This window comes from Sardina pilchardus, chromosome 9 (genome assembly GCF_963854185.1).
Source record: "Sardina pilchardus chromosome 9, fSarPil1.1, whole genome shotgun sequence".
NCBI lineage: Eukaryota > Metazoa > Chordata > Actinopteri > Clupeiformes > Clupeidae > Sardina > Sardina pilchardus.
Window position 1 is genome coordinate 15685392 of NC_085002.1, and position 23633 is coordinate 15709024.

The 23633-nt window shown below is 42.2% G+C and overlaps 3 protein-coding genes across 6 annotated transcripts in view; 2 read left to right on the forward strand and 1 right to left on the reverse strand.

Annotated features, from left to right (window-relative positions):
* The first annotated feature begins 1250 nt into the window (after positions 1–1250).
* Positions 1251–5991, forward strand: LOC134092841 (ras-related protein Rab-5B-like). Of its 2 annotated transcripts, none has more exons than XM_062545954.1 (6): positions 1251–1367; positions 2446–2822; positions 3450–3601; positions 4156–4278; positions 4701–4794; positions 5744–5991. In XM_062545954.1, the coding sequence occupies exons 2-6, from the start codon at positions 2663–2665 to the stop codon at positions 5866–5868; spliced, it is 654 nt and encodes a 217-aa protein (XP_062401938.1). In that variant the 5' UTR covers positions 1251–1367; positions 2446–2662; the 3' UTR covers positions 5869–5991. The 2 variants fall into 2 exon arrangements, with proteins under 2 accessions (XP_062401938.1, XP_062401936.1); XM_062545952.1 differs by having other exon boundaries at positions 1312–1429.
* Positions 5992–8521: 2530 nt separating this feature from the next.
* si:ch1073-456m8.1 (leucine-rich repeat flightless-interacting protein 2) lies at positions 8522–17299 on the reverse strand. 2 transcript variants are annotated; one of them, XM_062545956.1, is made up of 6 exons: positions 17108–17299; positions 16106–16177; positions 15164–15199; positions 14597–14758; positions 13905–13988; positions 8522–11310 (listed from the first exon to the last, which is right to left on the reverse strand). In XM_062545956.1, the coding sequence occupies exons 1-6, from the start codon at positions 17204–17206 to the stop codon at positions 10603–10605; spliced, it is 1161 nt and encodes a 386-aa protein (XP_062401940.1). In that variant the 5' UTR covers positions 17207–17299; the 3' UTR covers positions 8522–10602. The 2 variants fall into 2 exon arrangements, with proteins under 2 accessions (XP_062401940.1, XP_062401939.1); XM_062545955.1 differs by having other exon boundaries at positions 16097–16177.
* Positions 17300–19219: 1920 nt separating this feature from the next.
* The window catches only part of gdf11 (growth differentiation factor 11), a 19175-nt gene continuing 14761 nt past the window's right edge, over positions 19220–23633 (forward strand). For both annotated transcript variants that reach the window (XM_062545957.1, XM_062545958.1), the window contains exon 1: positions 19220–19897. In XM_062545957.1, coding sequence (XP_062401941.1) covers positions 19480–19897 — 418 coding nt within the window. In that variant the 5' untranslated portion in view covers positions 19220–19479. The remainder of the gene's footprint in view (positions 19898–23633) is intronic.

The window sequence follows — 23633 nt, forward strand, 5'->3', positions numbered from 1 at the left end:
GAGCACATGGACACAATCAATGGAGAACTAAAGGCAGAGAGGGTTAAAGCGGAGCTTAAGGATCTTTGCTAAAGGTACAAGATTGGAGTAGACTGGCCTGAGATACTGTATGCCTCTGTCATACAGGAATGTTGGTTTACCCTATATTCGCATGATTAAACCTATAACATAATAGGCCATACAACGTCTGCAGGTCAACTGGCCTACCTGCTTGTGCAGTGAGACCATTACAGATTTTTCAAAATGCAGTAGTTGGCCTACCTTTTGTTAAGTGAGACGATTGCACATGATTCAGACTGCAGCGGCACGTCTGGTCTTTAATCAGCCAAAGAGTACTCATGTAACTCCTTAGTTACTCTTGGCTTAGCAGCCAGAATCAAATTAGAATCCCCCATTTTGGCCCAGATGACACTTACAGTGAATTTTTGTCTGTGATTCCTCGTTGAAGGAATAATTTCCTTAATGCTCTTCATTAGCGATGGGCTTGGATCTTCAAAAAGTGTCTAGCTTACTCATTACCTTGTATCTAATTTCTCCTTGCAGAGTTGTGATTTATGTATGTTTATGGTTATTGTTATGCTGTTCTATTTAGTCAAAATTCTCTTATTTTTAAGACTAGCCTACTTTAAACTGTTAGGCTATACTTTTAATGTTAATGTAATGTATTAATGTTATTATAAGTTGCTTTGGGCAGAGGTGTCTGCTAAGAACTAGGCATATAAACACAAACTTAAACATAAACATACACTTTAAACATAATCATGTCACTTTGATCAACAACTCAACATATATTTCAATTTCACTATACAGAGCTGAGTGAATTCTGTTGAAGAAATTACACAAATAAAAGTGAAATTACTGGAAGAGTGAAAGGAAATACAAATATGGTTCAGGTAGGAACTTGTATCCAAACACTTGACCCAAGAACGACATCTGTCTATGATGAATAATGTCTATCATGAATATCATGAATCACTTAAGAGATCAGTTGATTTGTAGCCTACTGACAGTTCATTAGTGGGTTGACCAATTGTAGGCATTTAAAGGTAGTGTTGGAACATGTCATGTAGCCTACAATATGTTTTAACATAACGATGGAATGGATGTACATAAAAAATTATATAGCCTAAGAAAAATGCACAATGCAAAATGTTGCTATAAGACTCCAACTCGGTAGGTTGCACTGACGCATACCCTCATTCACGATTTGTCTAAAATTCATGAGGAGAGGAAGTCTCCACTTCCCATTGGGTCAAGTAGTTGTCCGTCAGTCACCGCCCAAGACAGTAGAACAACTAGACAAGTCAACGCAAAAAGCGTTGTACAGCGGAAAAAGCAACTGAAAGGAAGACACTTTTTGGTGATAGGTACGTGATACTTCCAGTATGTCCTGTGGGGATTCCTAATGCCAACAGCGGAGGCATCGATGGTACGGAGTAAAGGATTGCGGGTCGACCATACTGGGGCGCTGTTCGGGGAACCCGATGTTTTGTGATTTCTTCAAGGCTCGATGGGAGGGGGTGGGGCTCGGACTGTTTGGGTGACAAGGGTGGACAGTAGAAGTGGGGGAAGGGGTGGTAAATAAACATTTTCTGCATTTGTAATAATTTGGAAGAGGTCGAGTTCATGCTTGGCTATTGCTCTCTGAGTTCAGTGGTTGGAAATGAGAGCATTGAGTTAAGTTTATGTCGGCGGCGACGCTAAGATGAAGTCTGTGACGTTGATAGTTGACAGTCAGATTCAAACCCATGCATTAGGGTCAGTGCATTCGAGTCGCCTGCATGCTCCGTAAAACTTGCCCATGTAAACTGCAACATCGTTGTTACTTTCATATGAACAGTGGCGTACTTAGAATGTGTACAAATCTTGTGTAGCTCATGTTTTCGTTGAATTGACCCCAGCAATCTGTGTGGAGGGCATTAGTGAAATTGAGGTTAAGATTAGTCTAGGCTAGCCTACTTTCCTTGATTCTGGCAAAAACTGAAAAGGTAGGCCTACTGGTATGTGAGTTCAACAGCCAATCAATTTACACTCCTCCCTTGCGCGTACTTTAAGCAACATGTTGAATTGTTTATGGGTCCGTCTGGGTCGCAGTTTTATGCGCCAGTAACGAACACCGGATTGGCGCACACACCTCAAAGGTAGAGCTATGATTGTCTGAAGCGATACACGGAATTTGCCTAAAGTGTATAGCAGAATCACGGATCTTTAAGAGTATAGGCCTACATAAAGGAAAACTATTGCGTTGTAGTTCTCCAAATGTAGCTTCCTGCTGATGGTCCCTGAGGAACTGAAAGGAATTGTTTTGCAGAGTGTTACATCAGAGTACCCGGGGCTGATTAATCAGTGTTTCCCTCCAGTGATGGTTACTACTATTATGATTGAAGTGCTTGGATCATGGCATACATCTGTTGTCTTTTTTTGTCCCCTTTTATTGTGTTGCAGATTTCCATCTTTCATCTGGCAGACGGGACTCATTGTCCGTGAGAGGGGACCTCTGTAACCCCCACGCCCCTCCACCCCTCCGCCCGTCCTCTCCTCCCCAGCTGTCACTGCTCTCCCTTTCCCTCCCTCTCTTGCATACCCTTTCCCCAACATTTCTGGACCCCCCCCCCTTTCTAGCATCATCTCCCATCCCCCACCCCATCACCCCACAGCCACCATGGCAGCACGTCCCGTTCGGCCAAACGGCCAGTCTCCTGCCAGCAAGGTCTGCCAGTTTAAGCTGGTGCTGCTTGGGGAGTCGGCAGTTGGAAAATCCAGCCTGGTCCTGCGCTTTGTGAAAGGACAATTCCAGGAGTTTCAGGAGAGCACCATTGGAGGTATGGATCACTCCTCTGACTCTCCAGCCATCTCATGCAAGTGAACAGAGACTTCACCTGTCAGTCTGAATAAATCTGCATAAGTACACTACACTACCAATCATACTCCATTTTCCCATGACTTTATCTGTCTTTCTTGACCTTTATATACTGTGAACACTTCACCTGACAACTACTAAGTGACGATGAAAACCAGACTGACTCGCGATCGACCAGAAACAGTCATGGCCAAATAAGTTGCTTTCAGCTGAAGTTGATCATTTCTTCATTGTAGAGGACAGCACATAAACAATGCAGCTACTCATGTGCTCTCTGCGCAGAACATTAACTTCAGTCCTCTGCTCTTTTGAGTTGGTGTCAGTCATTTGGTTGAAAATGAGATGAAGTGGAGCATGCAAATCCCATTATAATTGGGATCTATTCATGAGCTCCAAGTGGACACTGGTTACTGTGGACCTTGTCAGGACTAAACGTCTTCTTCCCCAGTTATTCTCTGGATGCTTCAAAATGTACAATGTTAAGACCTGAAGTGTTTCAGAAAGCAACAACTGAGTGCAACTGAGTGCTCTCTCTTTCTTTATCTCTCTCTTTATTTCTCTCTCTCTCTCTGTCTGTCCCTCTGTTCAGCTGCTTTCCTGACACAGACAGTTTGTTTGGATGACACCACAGTGAAGTTTGAGATCTGGGACACGGCAGGACAGGAGAGATACCACAGCCTGGCACCCATGTACTACAGAGGAGCACAGGCTGCCATTGTGGTGTACGACATGACCAACACAGTAAGAAACATTCTCACACTAACACGATGCACAAATAGTACTGGAAGTTAGACTGTTTAAGCCAGTTCCTAGAGGGTTTTTGAGGGTTGAAACATTCAAAACCAATGCAGATACTTTGAAATGAAAATGATTTTTTTTGTCCCCAAGTTACCATTATCCTAGCTCAATGTTTTTTCTGTGCCACCATAAATGCCTTAGGAATGTTTATGCAGTTGAAAGGGTCTATAATAACCAACCACAGAGCCCCACTTCTGTAGAAAACTCATCGCTATCTATTCTCAAAGCAAAATTATTTTAGGGAGCTATTTACACTGCTTTGTTATCATTACTGCTGTTGAATACCTGATCTAATTGCCATGGTAACACACACATAAATAGACACTTCCAAACACACACATGTCTGTCAAGGACTTCCTGTTTAGTCCTCTCATTCAACATTTGGTAATGACTCCACACCTAAAATATAAAACTTGGAGAGTAAAAGAACAAACTGGTACTAAATGCGTACATTATCCCGAAGTAATTGTGAGTCTTCGTTGTGGCTTCTTGTGTAGGATACATTTGGTCGGGCAAAGACCTGGGTTAGTGAACTGCAGAGGCAGGCGAGCCCAAACATTGTGATTGCCCTGGCTGGAAATAAAGCCGACCTATCTGCCAACCGGACCGTGGAGTACGAGGTACCGTGTGCTCTTTGCAGAAAGATGGACTCCTTTTGTTTATTTCTTTACTTCACAATGAGTAGTCTTTTAGTCTACCATGCTAGATGCGTAACATGTAGTAAGTCTTTTGCTTTTTGCCAAATTAGACTTTGCAGGAGATACACATGTCTTTGCTATTTTGGTGTTGGGTATATTGTATATTTCTGTGGTCAGAAGACGTTGTATCCCTGCATATCCTTATCATTGTTAAGACTTTTATTATAAGATAAAGGCTCAGGCTATTACTTGGTCATTACTTGGTCAGAAGAATTGTCTGGAAAGTGTCGGTCGATATCTAAATAAAGAGTATGAACGAAAAGTCCCTTGCACAAGCCTTCCTCTCTCTGCACTACAGTCATAATGTCCATGAGTCATTGCAGCTGTGTTACTTCCTGTGACAGGAGGCGCAGGCCTATGCAGATGATAATAGCCTGCTGTTCATGGAGACCTCTGCCAAAACTGCAATGAACGTCAATGACCTCTTCATGGCCATAGGTAAGTGATGTTCCCTCGAAGCCTCTCTGCAACAGGGCTGTGACCCCTCCCTGTGCATGCACTGACTCTAAGCAGACACTAGGGGACAGTGTCAGAGAGTGAACTCGTATCGCATTGTGAGAGTGGTGGACTTTTCAAGGCAATCCCCTGTTTGACAATGAAAAATGTTACTTGGAAAAATACACTTAGTTACTTACTATGTGAATTGCTGCTCTGTTTACTTTTGAATGAGCAACTCTATGTCACGAGCCGCGAAATGCTATTGTTTGTACTGTCACTGGAATAGTACGATCTCAGAATAGCTTGCGGTGTTTGTTTTCTTTATCTGACTAATGAATAGATGGAAAGCTAGGCGTCCAGTAAAGAACATGGCAGTGTACTTCCTCTTCCAGAATTTATGCTGTGATATTTCCTTAGTCTACATCTACACACTAATAATAGAAGAAAGCAGAGAATAGATGCCATAGATATAGAGACCATTGTCCGTCCGGTTCTATTGGATGAAATCATATCTATGGTAGATACCATAACTACCACTATACCACCATAAATATCATGTTGGGCTGTTTCTATTACAGCCCTAGAGGATATGAGAATATTGTTGCTTTGTAGTCTGTCTCTTTAATGTATGTATAACAATATACAACAGTGTTAAAACGTTCTCGTTTCTCTTGGTGCATATTATTTACATCTTAACTGACTTAATGAATGTTTTATGAATTAAATCAGTAATAAAGATAATCCAAGCAGGTAATTTAAGCAACCACAGTAATGACATTTTTCATGTCACAATGTGAAATATTAATAAAAATGTAAGGAAGACAATTAGTGTCTTTGAGTATCCAGAAAAGCACTATATCGAATATATTACTATTAGTGTTATTATTATTATTACTGTTGTTGACGTTGTTGTGGTTATTATACATTCACTACGGTTTTCCTTTTTCAGCTAAGAAGCTGCCAAAGAGTGAACCTCCGGCAGGGCCAGGAGCTGCTGGGACGGGCCGTGCAGGCCGAGGAGTGGACCTCAACCAGCCCACTCAGACCAGCAGGACTCAGTGCTGTGGGAACTAAAGAGGATGGGGAAAGGGAGGAGAGAGAGAGAGAGGAAACAGGTAGGGCGGGAAGACGGGAAATGAGCACAGAATGTGACGGCTCAATGTTAAAGGAAGAATAGTGAAGGATAAATGATGGGGTGACGAGAGGAGGACTGGGGGGAGGGGGGGGGGTAGATGTAGAAAATGAGACGAAAGCAAATTACATTTACACTCTTAAGAGAACGAAGTTCCTATTCTTCACCTAAACACTGCTTAATAAGGGAAAAAAACTTATCATGGAGGTTTCGAGTTTGGTTCATTAATAAGTCCCACCAGGATCTTGCGTGGGGTTTGTTGTGATTGTTGAGGCCAAAAGTTACTGAATTTGCTGCGGGATTGCTGTTAAAATTGTGATGATTTTGAGTCAAGCAAAAATCAATTGCAAATGTCGGGGACGTTTGCAATACTGTGTGTTCTCGCAGATAGATTGCGGATTGCATCCTACAGCGGTGGGATGTGAGAAATCCTTGATTTTGCATAAATTTGCACAATCCTGAAGGGGCTGTTTAATTCATATCCATTCTCTTAAATATACCAAATTGTAAGCACAGGCATTCTGATGGATAATAGGATATAATGCCTCATTTCCACAGATGCAGAACACATAGTACTTCTGATAAAATGGAGAGATAAGCAGCATGACACCAATTCTACACACATGTAAAAAGAAAACATGGCAATCTGACTTGTAACTACATCATGCCAATTGCTTTAGTTCAAATCCAATTGGATCACTGTCCCTGTATTTTCTACCTAAAATTATTATACCTTAATATGAGTCTTATGTATTTTTACACCATATGGTAATCATCTGGCTATTTCCTTCTCTTGGTCCTGGAGTAGTTTTTGACTGTCTCATCTAACACAGAACTCCATAGTTACAGTTGACATGCATCCAAGAGGGATTCTGATTGGGGTTATTAGGAAAAATCTTACTCTGGATTTACACTCCCTGGCAACGTCTCCAACGTATTGCCTGTGCCGCTCTAATTTAGCCAGATTGACAGTAAGTTAAGCAATCACTTTATTAGGTATGTGAGCTGTTGAGTAAGCAGGAATCAAATGGTCCGTATAAGGGAAAAGAAGGAGAAAGGAATGGGGGTAACTGAAGCACACACAGACACATAAGTATCCTTAAAAGGCCATTTTCCCCCACAAAACATATGGAGGTTCCCTCGGGTTGAACCGAAGCCAAAGACCGTCAGTGCCAGCTTCTGTTTGTCAGATAAGCTTCCGCTCCACAGGGCGAAGAGGTCGTGCCAAGAGAACATGCCATAGCAGAGGACGCCAAGGGAGTCAAAGGGGCACAAGCACCATAAAGGGATTAGTAGTAGCACTTCACTGAACAAACCCCAGTCACAAAATCTCCATGATCCCTCTGTCATTAACCTGCGTTGTCGGTGGGCATCGAGACTGCCCTCCTGCAGAGTTGAGGTTCAGTCCTATTATGTTACACCTGATTCAATTAACCAAGTCCTTTATCCGGTTATGTAGGATTTAGTTTGCAACTAAATACTGTGGAAGAGTAGATTGTCAGGAGGAGTAGGTAGTACCAGTGCATCAGACATTGCTGTTTGATGATACAACCATGAGTCTTTTAGGTGATTGCTAGTTGGCCAGCTTGCTGCCAGTCCTTCATATAAGCCAGTGGATTGTGACAGTGTTAAGCAAGTTAACAAGACTATGAATGGTCAACAGCAACAAACTATCAGGTGTTTTGTTTCTGGTACCACACATTTATACTCACTCTGTAGCAAGATTTCAGAAGCTTGGTGTTAAGCCTATCAATGCATGTTTGCACAGAAATTATGATTTCATTATGTCTTAATTAAATGATTGGCTACATTGCATCACTATTCCTGCCATTTTTAGATGGATGCATTTTATTGTTGCCTTATTTTTATCTATTTCCTACTACCTTTGGAACAGTACATTCATTTATGCATATCACTGCATATTCACCATTGTTCTTGTTCATTTAAGCCTTTCATTATTAAAGCCATTGTATTGGCAGTTGTAATGCATCTGTACAGATATGATCATATGTCTAGAAATAATGAACTAGCTCGTTTTGTTTTGATTCAATATGAAATATATACCTTTCTTGTTGGAAATCAATGAATCTCTCACGATTCAAAGGATTACCTTCACTCACTGCAAGGATATGGACAATCAAGTTAGTTAATATGCTTGCAAGGTTCCTATGTATTTAAATGTAATTAAGTACAGAGTTATTTTAAACAAATCATACAGTCTTTATGTTTATAAATAAATTGCCTTTCTTATTACCTCTGTGTGTACATGTTTAATGTTTTATACATTCGGTAGTTAAGGATAGATGACTAAAACATAGCAAGCAATGCTTGTTATGCCAACAGGTGTTACACCCACACTGCTTTGTGCACTAAACAAATTCGGCACGTCATTTCGAAAGATAAGTGGATGCACAAATACATGCAAATATGGTTATGCTGTAAGGCATTTGGAAGTTACCTGGATTCTTGTGAGGTGATAATAAGATGAAGGTGAGATATCATGTTAGTACTTCTACCTACTACCTCGTTAACCAAGAATAACCTAGGGTGTTAAGGCACAGTTTTTTCACAACATAAGACCACATAGGAGAACCATTTTGACTGTAGATGTATTATTTTAATGATTTGCACACCCACATGCCCACACAGTAAATCCATTGGAAGTGTACAAAATACATCTCAAAATACACATCCTGTGGGTGAAAATAGGTGTCCATGTTCTTGCCACTAAGCTCACTAAAACCATGCAGCATAAGGACCCATACAGCATCATAAGTTGTGCAACAAATCCTATCAGCAAGTGCAAAACCACATCAGTGTAACAGCGTAAAGCTTATTTAGCCCCTCACCAGACTTTCTTAAATTATACTGAAGAAACTAAACGCACAGTTAAACTAAAAACGTGCATTTTTTTGTTTTGTTTTTTACTAAAAAGATTCAAGGTGCTTTGAGTCAAGTTGCCATAAAGGGACATGTCTGACTGATTCTACACAGCTAACAAACAAATGAGATGCTTAAAAACTGACGTATTTACCAAATAATTAAAAAAAATCAGGACGTGGAACATGGAGGTGCTTGCATTACTGTACCACATGAGTCTATGTTTACATTTCTTAGCTCAAATTAAACTAGACCTACAAAACTTTTAAAGACACTAGACTGTAGGTAAGACACAGAGTTATCTGTAAGACACCGTAAAAAAAGAACAAATAACAAAGACATTTTAAAATTCATGTTAAATCAAAGCACTGGGAGGCCTTTCCAATAAAACAATTAAAAGTTTGTCTAAAACAGCGAATTACACTGATACCGAAGATGGCAATAACAAAAAATGGTGATATGTAACAGAAACTACTTCATTCTAGGTTAATAAAGAGACACTGTCCTGCAATGTCTATATTTAAACAAACAAAACAAGGCCTCTCCCAGAAGGTACAGCACTGTACAGCAGCACCCAAAGCAAACAACAGTTCAAGAACACCACTGATTAGCCTATCGTGCAGTCATGACTCATCGTGTTTCAAACAAAACAAAGAAATTGGAATGTACTTTTTACTGATTTGTCATAGCCAAGTCAGAAAATACAAATTTTCCCACTGTATTAAGGTTGTGTCATGTTTTTGTTAATATATATTCCTCATTTTGAAAGTTATTTTTTTTGTTTCTGAAATGCATTAAGATTTTGTTGAAAGGCACTGTTTCCATTTCGAGGTCCCTAATAAGAGTATCAAAGAAGCCAAAGGTACTGTAGCTTTTTGAGGGGTTATGTATTCCCTTTCTTTAGAATCAGCAAATACCTGTTATAAAAGTACAAATATAACAAATAAAATCTAACACATCTATGTGATGATATTTAAGTCATGTCACTCTCATGCCCTCCATGTAACCCTGATGCTAAAAATAGTATTGTATTACTATTATCATAATACTATTATTACTATAGTGTACACTGTCATTGCCATTATCTGTATGGACATAAACAGCAGGCTTTTTCCATGATTAAAAGATTACAAGTGTAGACCTTGAACGAATGTCGTGAGTCGTGACCAGTGTCGTCATATTTAAAAGGCTGACCACTGCCAAACAAATCTTTGTCGTCCTTGTGATATCTGATGGTCTGTGAGGTGACTGATTATATCCGAAACCCTGGAGCGCCATCACAACAAGATTGTGTGGGAGAGGAGCAGCATGTAAACCGCGTCTCAGTGTTGATGCCAAAAGAAGGATGGAGCCAAAGTACAGCCAGTGCTCAGCTTGCAAAATTCCATTTGGTCTCATGACGCCCAGAAGAGCGCACAGTGTTGACAAAGACCTTTCTGAGGCCGACGGGAGGGGAAGTTCGAAACAGCCCAAGGTTAACTGTTAATTATTGAGGGCGATCCACTGGTGGCCTGTGGTTGGAGCAGCCACTGCAGATTCTCAGCACTTCTTTCACAACAGGCAAAGTAGAAAGTAGCAAGAGGGAAAAAACTGATCTGTGTGGTATTGTGCAAGAGCAGACCATTTCATATGTTTCAGAACTTCTTTTACGCAGCACTGGTGTTTAGCGTAAATAGCTGGTGCCCATGGGCCTGAGTAATATCATTATAAGACTTATATAATGCTTGATAAAAAAGCATTTCTCAGGTCAGTAGACAGTAACGCATCGAGATGAGGTGATCGCAAAAGTCCTGAATTTAAGACAAAACACAAGAGTCGTTTGGTTTGGGGCTACCCGGTTCCCCCGTGTTGGTCGCCGCTTCCCCATCTTCATCTGCCAGCTCGTCCTCCAGGAAACCCCCGTCTGGAGTTCCGTCTGGCGTGGAGGCCCCCGCAAGGGCTTCTTGCTCCAGAAGGTCCGACTGGGCGTCCTCATAGCCACTGCTCTCATCGTTGTCGTCTGGGTCTTCTCCAGTGGATTTGTCGCCACTGGGGCCTCGAAATACTCCCTCTTGCACTGGCTGTTCAGACAGGTCCAGCGATGGCGTGTGACCGAAGTTCTTCACCATCCTAGTGAGCTTAGCCAAGGGGCCGTCGCTGGTTTCATCCTGTGCGCTCTTCTCCTGAGCAGGATCTTGGTCCACCGATGTCCCCATAGGGGCATTCTGGATCCAGGCAGGACCAGTGCGGTCATCTTGAGCCTGGTCCCCTTTTCCTTTCTTGAAGAAGGACAGCAGCCCTCCACTTGAGCCGTCTGCTTGACCGTCTGTAGTGCCTGGAGTGACCGGTGTACTGTCCAAGCGCACCACAGTGAAAGGCGCCTCTTGTGTCGTACCCTCTGGCTGAGTCTTGTTCTGAGGCGGCGGCGTTGTTGTTTGTGTGTCTCTGCTGTCCTCAGCTGCAGTCTCCTGCGTGTCGTCCCTAATGAGAGTGTAGACCGGGACCGCTGGGATGCTGTTTCTCTCCTGTGGGGCAAATGAAGAACAACAACAGAGGACACGTCAACCGACTATCAATGGATGCGTCATCCAGTGCTCCTGCCACACAGCCACGAACAAACAAAACCAACCCAATATGTAAACCAGCAAGTTGTGTGAGCTCGCTGGTTATTGAGTTGTTGTAAGACCACACCAGGAGTAGGTGCAGTCACCATTCTAAATACAGGTGCAAGACCTGACCTGCCTTGACATAGCATCCATTGCAGGAGTTGTGTCCAACCCCACCTTTCAGTGGGTACAAGTGAGAGCAGGAGCAGTAGCAGTATGGGATGCACTGTCGGTCTCGACAAGAAATAATGATAGGTAGATGGTCAGTTAGATGAAGTGAAACATTTCACTTTTTCCAGATCACTGACTCACTTCCTGTGTAGCAACATTTTGGCAAAATGATCTGGGAAATTTTTTAGGAACCATTAAAAACCTGTTTATCAGCATTTTGCATCAAACCCTTGTAATCATGTACGCCACAAAATTGGTAATGACTGTCATATGTTTAAGAGGAAGTGTTCAATGAAGAACAGATCAAGATAGCAGAACTGACTAAACTACACTGACTAAACCCACTGCAAGGGAAAAAGAAAAGGAAACTGCTTTAAAAATAATAAACGTTTCCTATATATGGTAAGTGCAATAAATAATACAAGTCCACTAAATAATGCAAGTTCAGCTTTGGCCTAGTGTTGTTGATAGAGATGGATAGGTACCATTTCCAAATGCCCTTTAAACCATTCATCAGAGCACCATATTCCAAATAAGGGCTGCAACAAACAATTACTTTCATAGTCGATAAATCTGTCAACTAGTCAATAAAATGTCAATAAAATGATTAGCATTTTCCAAAGTCCATGATTATGTCCTCAAATGATGCCTTGTTTTGTCCACAGGCCAAATATATTTAGTTTCCTGAGGAGTAAGTAAAACGTATTTATAACCGATTTAGCCATAACCAAGCGGTTATCTTGAGTTCTGTGAAATTGTCCTGTTTTTCCCAGCATATGGTCTTAAAACATTAGTCATTGTGTGTTGTCAAGTCAACCCACTGCCATCCATGAATAAACCAACTTATCTTGTAACCCAAACACCAACCCACAAGAGCAGTTAATCAACACTATCTTCTTGCACAATCATTTACCTTCCCATTTTCATACTGACACAGGCCAACATAGTTCCTCTATAGCTGATGCCCTATCTCGGTCCAGTCCTCCACCACTTTTGCACTCACTGGCTTTCTGACACTGAAATTTGTACATTTACACAAAGTACTGAAGTGTAGACAAACCCTTTCCTTTCCTCGGAAAACTACTGCAGTGCAGTTTTCAGAGGGAATGAAACAGTATGTCCTAACACTCATTTGTACATTAACATAGTTAAAAGAGTGGGATAACTATAGTCCAGTTCTCTGTTCAAATGTTTTAGACAGCCAGATGTTCAGTTCAGCAGCACTGGGCATGTTACAACACCCCAGGGCATAGATTTGGATAGGATATCAAGCAGCTTTTGTTACAACTCGTGTTTCCTGATTTGGCCCTGACATCGCAAGTCATCTCAAAGTCTTTGCAGAAGTGGGCAGCAGGCAAGCCAATCAGACATCTTATTAAAGCAAAACAAACCAAACATATTGACAGAGGCCTCTGGCAGGTAAACACACATTTGATGACATTTGGTTCAAAAATAGCAGACCTGTGTGAGCTCACTACCAACAAGTGAGCTTTCTGGTTTGCTCTGCAGTCTATCATAACAAACAGATAAAAAATCTACCGAGCTGGAATTTAGCTCCCTTCAGACAAATCTTAATTTCTATCGATATTTTGAAAGTATCTGCCACTTAAACACAGATCCACAGGCAATGGCCTTGGTGCATGCTTAAAAAATGTTTCATATTGACATCTTACTGAGCAAATCTTATATATATGAACATATTTAAACCCAGCAGACCATTTAAAAACAAACTGACCAGGGAGACTATCTCCAAATATGGCTTTGTGTGAAACTGGGAACATATACAAAGTGTGAAAGTATGCAGGACTCAGCCCTGACTCAAGTACTGTAACTACTGAAACTAAGACCTCCCATGTGTAGTGTGAAAAAAAAACTGGGTATTGGTTTTAGAGCACCTTTATTTTTAGCAAAACACAACTCACTGCTGTTCTATTTCCTTAGCACAGTCCTACCACATCACTTCTACCTTGCAGCACATTCAACATCCTCACACGCCATTTTAACTGGCAAAAGAACAAAGAACTCCACCTATACATAAAATATGAGCTGATATGGGGCTGGCTCTTTTTGTAAAACTGTGCCTGTTTTCAGCTTTTCTGAAAACCCAGCAGAAATTACCCAGCACCCTCCCTTCTCTTGTCCCCACACCCCACTGCTGCCGCCCCCAAAACACAGTGTTACGCAACCAGGCAGGCATGCAGAAGCAAGCCATTTAAAAACTTGACAGTTGCAACCAGGAAGCCAAACAGTGCCTCAACATCCTCATGATTATATAATTGCACCCCTCCCTTGCCTTAACTATTCCCATGACACACACACGCACACACACACACACATCCTACCTCCTTCAGCCGCTCTACCTCCTGCATTAATGAGCTGACCATGTCCTCCAACTTTCGCCTCCCCTCCTTCTCTCGCTCCAGCTCCTGTGAATGAAGAGTGAAAGCGAGTGAGTGAGGGTGTTAGAGAGAGAGAGAGAGAGAGAGAGAGAGAGAGAGAGAGAAAGAGAGAGAGAGCAAAAGATAGACAGGGAGAGAGCAAGAGGGACAGAGAGAAAGAGTGAGAGAAAAAATATAAGAGAGGAAGCAATGGAGCATGCAGTAAGGAATGCGCATTGATATCAAGGTCACAGAAGATCCATTAGGGTGGCCTCTGTTCAAATCTATTAGAATCAAAGTAGAAAAGAGTTCACTGAAGCCATAATGACCCACTGCCACTGTATTCAGAGCACTTTAACAGTCACAAACAGTTAAGTGCCACACTGTAACTGATTAAAACTGCTTATGCAGTCATTAATCTGGAAATCTCCCTCATCTCATCATTAGCATGGCAGTGTTGCTGATACAATCACAAAAGTCTACTTAAGCTGAATTACAGACGCTGACAATAAGAATCACATTACACACTACGTCCATGTCAATTTCTCTAAGCTCTCAGTGGCTCTTAGCTACAGTGCAGGTGTCTGGTTACACATTTGCTAGAAGCTATATGGCACAACGCCCTGGAGAGGTCGAGGGTCACAGTGACATCATACCAGGCTGGTGTCGTGCGCTTCTCTCTGGGCCTCGGCGAGCATCTCCTCCGCCCCCTCTAGAGCGTCCTGAAGGCAGTCCACCTGGAACAGGAGAGTCTCCCGCTGAACCTCCAGATAGTGCAGTTCCTGCAGCACGCCATCATAATTCGCCTGGAGTTCGATCTACAGAGAGAGAGAGAGTGAGAGAGAGAGAAAATGTAACACTGTGATTTTAACCACAAAGCTTATGACATAATATGGACAGCATGACATCAGTCATTGTTAACATGTTGTGATCTGAGTTCATGTTGTCATATTGGAGACATTCAGACCAGACTCTTTGGAAAGTCATACCATAATGGTGAATTTATTATTTTAATGTACATAAGTGACACCAAAAACACCAGTACACTTACATAGTTCAAATATCTAATGTTGACATCTTAATGGAGATCTACAAAATGTTTCTACCACGTTAACAATCCAGCATGCTGCATTGAAAATAGGGCCTAAACGGAGTCTACCCCTTTCTCACGCAGTAAGAGAGGGGTAATAAAATATTGATAATGTCAGATAAGTAGCAATTACCATATCTGGGATCTCTGCAAGTGAATCCTCTTCACTCTGCCAAAAGCACAACATTAAGGATTTTAATAGATGATACAAACAGTACAACCATAGCACAGCATATCTCTCAGGTATTTTAATAGATGATACAAACAGTACAACCATAGCACAGCATATCTCTCAGGTATTTTAATAGATGATACACACAGTACAACCATAGCACAGCATATCTCTTATCTCAGATCTCTTGAACAGTATTTAGTTTCCAGACATGGCAGGAACGTGGGTGTGTGTGTGTGTGTGTGTGTGTGTGTGTGTGTGTGTGTGTGTGTGTGTGTCTGTCTGTTATTCGCATATCTCTCGAACCAAAGGTCCGACTGATTTCAAACTTGTCAGATGTCTTGCTAAGGTTCAGGAGTAAGCGCAGTGCAGTGCCCAGTTTGATGTTGTCAGGATAGGTTATACAAAAGATATTGTTAACTGTATTAGTAAAATAAGCACATGTTGGCTTTCTCCGCTCTACTGTTGCTACTCCCCTCTCTCACACAACACAGGACGACAGACAGAGAGTGTCAGCAGAGTTTTGGCAGCACTGAATCCGGGCACTGCACGGGTCAAAATGCAAGAGGTTTTGGATTGTTATCATGTCTGGCATCAACGATAAAGACTACCTGTATGCAGTTTGCCTGCATAAAATGATTCCGCGGATTTTGTAACAACATGCCAACAAACATGGCATACCCATGTTTGTTGGCATGTTGTTACAAAAGGTGAATAGCCTGAAGTGAATTAAAGGGTAGAACCTTTGTCTACTTTCGTTGCATAGGCTACCTTCTTCATCACATGCATCACTAGGAAGACATGAGTGTCCAGGAAAGCCTATAGGCAAAGAGAGCCAAAAGAGTGCAATTATGAGTTGTAAAGACTTGTTTTAGAAATGGGTAACTGACTAACCTGGCTCACCCTTCTCTCTCCTTTTTTCAGTGATCCATATTTGCTGTCACTGCGGGTCAGTCGTTTGGTGGTCTCTTCAGCCTAGAAAATAAAATCTGACAGGTAAAAAAAAGAACCCAATATGCTAACCCAAATACACACACTGGCTTTAAACTCAAGTAGGCCAAGGTGAGGTTACCAACATGTGGAGTGTGGGTATGTTACCAGCATGAGGAGCGGATTGGAGTGATTTCACAACAGCAAAATGCAAAAAGAGGAATGAGCAAATGGGATATGAATTCTTACTATCACTGTGTGTCAGGTCTGCTTTACTTAGCAAATCCAACATGCTGTGAGAGGACACTAGCACACGGGACCATATTCGCGTAGTCTATGTTTGTCTCCTGGCGCAAATCATACTGTGAAGGCTACCTGTAAACTGTTTCCGGAGAGAACAAACACAAAATTCCGACCAAAAATGCCCGCAAACGAAACGTCGTAACGTTCAAAAGGAAAGGGAAGCAATGCCCTTCTGTCGTAAGACTTTGAAGGAAACAAAGCATCATAGCCTAGATATGCATCATACTTGATTACATCATTTTGCTACAGTGATATGTGAAATATTGCAACACTGTCGTCATGAGTGCGACAGACCGACGAACACAGGACTTCTCTTCACAAAACTGTAGCCTACTCTAGACTTAAAGTAATGAATTAATATGGCAATTGAATAGGCCTAGGGTACGTGGGTTGGTATGATTCATTGCTCAAAAAGCAGTTCATCTGTACAGCGAAAAATCACGACCCGATATCTAAACACAGCTCTGTCCACAGTAATCACCTTAACAGAGGATTATATCCCCCTCGGGAACAAGACAAGATCAATTAGGTGGTCTGTGTTACATTTTCAAGATGTTAGTTAGGCCTACATAATATCACCGAATGGTCGGAGATCAAACCTTTGGTAGCCTAAAACAAAACGCCTCCCCGCCATAGCAGTGGAAGGATACAGGATTTCTTGTTTACGCTTACCTCCTTTATTATGTGTCGTAACGATTCATCCTCACTCATTCCTCGCGAAAGTGTTCTTTTACGCGGAGTCCCCATTCTTTCCAGACTCCCGCAGTGCATTGTTGATCAATTTCGAATGGTAGGATAGTTGAGGGAGGATACTCGACGCTGTGGCTACTGCGCTCTCTATGTGCTAATATCTTGCTTGGTGAGGGTGGATAGCTGAACTTCTGTATGAAGAGAAATGGTGGGTGGGGCGTGATGAGGGCTCTGCGTGGGTGGTTCCTACTCTCCGTGGTTAGAAACACCATCACCCGTTTGTTTAGGAGTTTGGATGTTGGCATTGGCAACGTGGCCATGGAATGAATTAAACAGAACATGACGAATTGCAGCAGAACAGTGTACTATTATTATTAGTAGTAGTATTTTTTTTAATTATGATCAATAATTGTATTATTATTATTTGCCATGAATAGCTAAGAGAACCAAAAGGCTACACTTAGACGCATCAGCACTGACCTGTTCCATAATGCTTCTATCAAACTGCAATGTAATTTGACATTCAAGCAAACAAGAGCTGCACCATGCATGCAGTGCATCGGATAGCATTAGGCCTACATGTTATAGGCATCGTCTGAGGCAACAAATCGCTATGGAGAGATTTTGACAGATTTCCTATAGGCTATGCTGTCCCCCTGCAATGGTCGATCTAAAAATACGCGCCAGGAAACAGACTGTCATATTCTGCTTTTATGGACCTTTAAGCTAAATTTCTTCCACACAAGGGATCTTACATAGGCCTACAGACTATCTGAAAATTCCACAGCCAGACATTTTTTGGATTTCAATTCGTAGGCTAATAAACCATAGGCTTAAAAATTAATAAAGTGTGGAAAAGTCCGTTTTTTTGGTTCTTAAAGATATCATGGGCTATAACGACTGTTTGCCCAATTTTCTGCTGTGACCCTAAGCTACACTATACGACCGCCAGATGGGGGAAAAAGGCTAGATTTGGAGTGGCCGCGCAAACTGAACTAACCAATAGAACTGATGTAAAATCAGTGTAACTAGGCTACATTGTAAATGAAAACGTGCACAGCACAATGTATTTAGAAACTAAACGTTAGGGCTGTATAGCCTATGTAGGCTCCCAGTTGCCTTTTTTGGTTAGACTATTAGGCTATACTCATATTGAGGTTTTGAGACTAATATTTTTTTTTTTATATATAATAGACTGATTATTGCCTAGCGCTCAAAAGGTGCATAAGGAACTTCATTCAAGGCAGAAGTAGGACTAACAGGCTAAGTGTGTGTGTGGGGGGGGGGGCTAAGGAAAGGTGTTATTGATTTGTGACCTCTAAAATTGACTCCATGTTGTGAGGCACTTCCATCCTCTCGTTCAACCAATTCAGGTTGGTAAGTAAAACTGTTCTGTTTACCTTTCAACACCCAGACACCCAACCCCTAATAAGAGGCAGTTGCATGTTATGTGAGCATACAAAAATGCTATATATTAATGCCTTGCAACAGACTTAAGCTAATTTTAAGAAGTTTGCTGTTAAGATGTGTTTGTCCAAATCATATCCAAGGCCTACCTGATAATACAATTTAGCCAAAGTTGACTGAAGTGAATGCACAATTACGAAGCGCTCTCTTCCTGAAGTTTGTAAAGTTATTTGCTATCAACAGGTGTGTTGTTCACAACTGATAGCACATACACGTGTGCCAATAATGACTCAAAATGACACTTATAGCCTAGTCTAAAATGTCTGTACATTTAGATGTGCGTATAGCCTAATTGAAACAGTTGCAATAGCCTACATTTCGAGACTTTTAATCTTATACCATGCAAATATGCAAAACACAAATTTACAAGATTATTTGATCTATTTTCAGATATCAGCCTCTCTCTCTCTCTCTCTCTCTCTCTCTCTCTCTCCCCTTTACTCACTCGCTCCCTCTGTCTTGACTTAGTGACAAACCTGAAAGCCTTTTGTTGTAATCTTAGCCAATGGAGACGGATTACGACACTGGGCAGCCGACATATATAAAGGGGGGGTTTCCAAACGCACTTGCACACTTTCAATGACAGATCACTCAACACTGTGGACTAAACAGTACAGAATAGGTAAACCAACAAATTATTTAATAAAAGGAAATGCAGACATTAAGTAGGTAACCTTACATCAGATCAAACATCGACAGCATCATTTTGGACTCATTGCCATTTGCCAGTTACTATGGCACTAATGCACCGGTTGAAATAATTTTGAGACAGCCACCGCTGAACTAGTTGCACTTCATTGCACGTCTTCTCTAGGACGTAGGAATAACCAGGACCAACCATATTATTCTGAAGATACAGAAGGAAACTGTTTTTAATTGTCACCAGCATGGCAAGGTATAACTTTTTGCTGTGTTTGATGGTAATCATTTCCTTGGGACTGTCCGGCAGTGACGAGCCTAACCTCTTTCTCCCACCGGTGAGCGAGATGCCCACGGACGCTGGTGTTTCGCTTATCGAGGTGGAGGACGCAGGCGCTCGCGAGTGCTCTGCGTGCGTGTGGCGGGAACAGAGCAAGGTGCTCAGGCTTGAGACCATCAAGTCCCAGATTCTTAGCAAGCTTCGGCTCAAACAAGCCCCAAACATTAGCCGTGAGGTGGTCAACCAACTATTGCCCAAGGCACCCCCGCTGCAGCAGCTCCTGGACCATCACGACTTCCAAGGGGACGCTTCCTCGCAGGACGAGTTTATGGAGGCTGATGAGTATCATGCCACTACGGAGTCAGTTATCACAATGGCATCGGAGCGTGAGTAGAGTTACTTCAGTTACACTATTCTTGGTGACAACAGCAGCTACCAAAAAAGCGACACAAAGTTATAATGTAATGACAATTCACTACAATGTTGCATAACCAATCGTGTCATAACTGAATGTGCTGACAAAGAATTTGAAACGTGTTGTAAATGTAGGCTAGGACTTAAACTTAGTTTGACCAGAATGAGGGCAACTGCATGTGCCGTAATTTCTCGCATCGTATTATTTCGGGTTCCCCAGACCAGTGCCAGCTGTTAGCCATGGCTGTCAAAATAATCCAATATAGGCTAATAAGTGTGAACTTGATAAATCAATAAGTCAATAGAGTAAGACAGAAAGTAAGAACATACAATTACTATTATTTTTATTATTGTTATTATTATTGGGCTATTATTGTTTTTGTGTGTGCATTGCCATTCATGACAGGGCATAACTTCAAACCTGATTGACCTATGAAATGACAGCGTAAAACTTAGTCTCTCTGTTAGTCGTATAGGCTACCTGGACTTTGTGCGCATTTGAATAAACATACAAAAAAAAATCTATTTTGTGCGCTCTGGAAGTGTTTGCGTTGCGTTCGTGTTGTTTTATAAGACATTCTGATCTGTAGTTGCCTGATTCAGTGATATACAGAACCGTTTCCAAAGGTTCTGGAAACAACAACAACAACAACAACAACAAAAAACAGTGTATGATCCATACAGACTGGACCAAATTGTCCTGTTTTTGTGAATTATAATCGGCCATTTTAATTATCTGTTTCATTCAAGTGGTTTATTTTCAGTGCTCGCTTGACGGCGCTTCAAATGCGCGGCCAATGTCCGTTTGCAGCGCATAAATCAATAATGATAATGTTGCCCAGCGCTTGGCAGGCAGATGCACTTGGAGGCTGTGACATTATCCCTCATTTCCCATGCAAACGGTGCTTATTCTGATACACCCTCATCACAACAGCAAAACAGATTTGGTCCACAACATAAATGGCAACATCGCGAAATAAAAAGAAACAAATAAAAGGAACACAACACCACAAGGCTCACATTTTTGTCAAACGTCACCGAGGCCTCAGCAGCTGTGTTCGACCCGTTCTTTATGAACGGGCTCCAATCGGTTCCCCTGCTGTTCTGCGCAGTGAGAAAAAGTGTGTCCAAAAGCTGCTATTGTTTCCCTCTTACAGCAGTCCCTCACGGCCGCACTTGCCTTTTAAATGCGAAGTTTATAGGCACAGCTCGGGTTTTTTTCACCCAGGACACAAAGCCTGAGAAACAGTTGGGGTCGAGGGGAGTGTGTGACCTTTCCGCCAAGAATCGCCGGGGTTCAACAACATTTACACACATAATGTATTCCGCACAAGGCGAACGAAAAGCCCAGCAAATAATCCGTTTTTTTGACCAGAAGCGAACAAAGATAGGGTTGTGTTCCCTTAAATAACCTTATTCGACGATTGTCACACAGCCCACGTCTTCCCTATTCTCTGACGCACAATGAACACCACCGGTTAAACCGTTAACAGTGTCGTGGCATATCAGACACCGCTTAATTACGACCGGTCGTTTGATTCAGAAATAAAGGGAATTATCTGGCAACTGCGACGCGTTTGCAAAGATTAAACCAAACTCTTTAAATGTTCTTATCAGAATAGAACATGTACCCATGTGAGTGAGATTAAAGACATGTCTGTCAGTCCTCATAAATATCCTTCATAAGCAATAGTTATTGTTCCACCTTGCTCAAAAGTTAATTGTGAGTAATTGTGTGATCTGTTCGTCCATAATCTTACCATGCATGGTAGTGGTAAACCCACCCTTGTGTAACTGCACATTGGCATGGTAAAATGCATGGTAACATTTAAGAGGTCTCATTATAGGGTAGTGAGTAGCCTAATAGGCTGTAAGTTAATGTGTGTGTTTGTGTGTGTGTGTGTGTGTGTGTGTGTGTGTGTGTGTGTGTGTGTGTGTGTGTGTGTGTGTGTGTGTGTGTGTGTGTGTGTGTGTGTGTGCGTGTGCGCTCGCGCGCGCGTGTTTTGCATGTGTGTGTGTTTGCCAGAGAGAGTGAGAAAGAACTAAAATGCTATGAAATAAGATTTATTTGTGTCACTGATGCTGCCAGTAAATGCAAGTCACAGTTTGAAAATTAAGTTTGCATTCACATATTCACTCTATTTAGTAGAGGTGCCTGTGTTCTTGTGTTGTGTTTTGTTGTGTAAGGAGCACAGATTCTGGATGTAGATGCTGCAGGCTGTAGACGTGACCCTTTTTATGCTCCCTGTTCCCCTCCTCTCGGTCCCCTCTTAGGACTGCGAGGTCAGCATGTTCCTGGTGTGGCCTGCGCTCTGTTCTGTTCCGTATTAGCATGTCCAGCTGTCCAAGCGTTGCGACTAACATAGCAGTTCTTTTGCCCCATGTCCATGTGGAGAGTGGAGACTCTCTTTTTCTCTCTCTCTTTTTTCCTTCCTCCATTATGCTACACTTGTGTGTGTCTTGTATGTTGCGTTCGCAAGCCTACACAGCTGCGGTGTTCACGTTATTTTCAAGTGCAAGTTTTCAGGGGTTGAGTTTGAGGTGCTACGTGCCTATGGACCCGTTCAACCTGTGTCCCTGACTACCCAGGCTGCTGGATTGGTCTCCTGTGGGCAAAACAGAATTCAGCTGTTCCTGCCCGTTAATGGATGAAAAGATTCACCCCCCCCCCCCTCCTCCCCGTGCGCCCCCCACCCTACCAGATTTTGCATCATCATTTTCTGAGCGTGTTCCCCTCTCTTGTCTCCAGGGGAATGGTGCATGATAAGATTACAGAGCAGCAGTTTTGTATATGACTTCCTCCCTCCCTCCCTTCCTCCTTCCTTGCTTTGCTTTAGCTCTCTCTCTCTCTCTTTCTGTGTGTGTGTGTGTGTGTGTGTGTGTGTGTGTGTGTGTGTGTGTGTGTGAGTGTGTGTGTGTGTGTGTGTGTGTGTGTGTGTGTGTGTGTGTGTGTGTGTGTGTGCGTGTGTGTGCTACATGACAAATGATGCTGTGAGGAACTCATTAAACCCTGTGACACACTGTATGTGTTATTCATCGGAACAGTTAGTGTTCTTTTTCAAATGATAGGCTCTGTTTAGTGCGCCCATTTATGAGTGCATGCTTGAGTGTGTGTGTGTGCGTGTGTGTGCGTGTGTGTGTGTGTGTGTGTGTGTGTGTGTGTGTGTGTGTGTGTGTGTGTGTGTGTGTGTGTGTGTGTGTGTGTGTGTGTGTGTGTGTGTGTGGTGTGGTGTGTGTGTGAAGATTAAAGCAGGTGCACATGCACATTTGTAGTGTTTAGTGGCACTTGTTCTTTGTGCTGAATGAAAACCCCAAATATGATTTGGCACCAAGTGAGATCTCAGTCTCAATCTCAGAGAGACTTTCTATTTCTCTGCCCCTCTCTCTCTCTCTCTCTTTCTCTCTCTCTCTCTCTCTCTCTCTCTATCTCTCTCTCTTTTTTATTTTACAATTTTTCCCTTTCTATTTCGCACTCTTTCACAGTCCTGCTCCTTTTTTTTCTCCTTTTTCTCTCCTTCTCTCACCATACTCTTGTTCTTTCCCTCTATTTTCTTTTTTCAGTCTCTTTCTCTCTCTTTCTCTCTCTTGACACCCCCCCCCCCCCCACCCTCCCTGGTTTTCATGCTGAGAGAAGGACTGCATCGCTCTCGCCTGTGGCGTCGTTATGGATCCCACAGGAGCGGAGATTGCTGCCTCTCTCCATTTCTG

What these genes read in the sequence shown, in the direction of transcription:
- LOC134092841 (XM_062545954.1), top strand. Translation starts at nt 2,663, where the DNA reads ATGGCAGCACGTCCCGTTCGGCCAAACGGCCAGTCTCCTGCCAGCAAG. An exon ending in TCAGGAGAGCACCATTGGAG is followed by an intron (nt 2,823 to 3,449) that starts GTATGGATCACT and finishes CCCTCTGTTCAG; the next exon opens with CTGCTTTCCTGACACAGACA. An exon ending in TGACCTCTTCATGGCCATAG is followed by an intron (nt 4,795 to 5,743) that starts GTAAGTGATGTT and finishes TTCCTTTTTCAG; the next exon opens with CTAAGAAGCTGCCAAAGAGT.
- si:ch1073-456m8.1 (XM_062545955.1), bottom strand. Translation starts at nt 17,206, where the DNA reads ATGCACTGCGGGAGTCTGGAAAGAATGGGGACTCCGCGTAAAAGAACA. An exon ending in TTGCAGAGATCCCAGATATG is followed by an intron (nt 14,759 to 15,163) that starts GTAATTGCTACT and finishes CTCTCTCTGTAG; the next exon opens with ATCGAACTCCAGGCGAATTA. An exon ending in AGGTAGAGCGGCTGAAGGAG is followed by an intron (nt 11,311 to 13,904) that starts GTAGGATGTGTG and finishes TTTGCCCCACAG; the next exon opens with GAGAGAAACAGCATCCCAGC.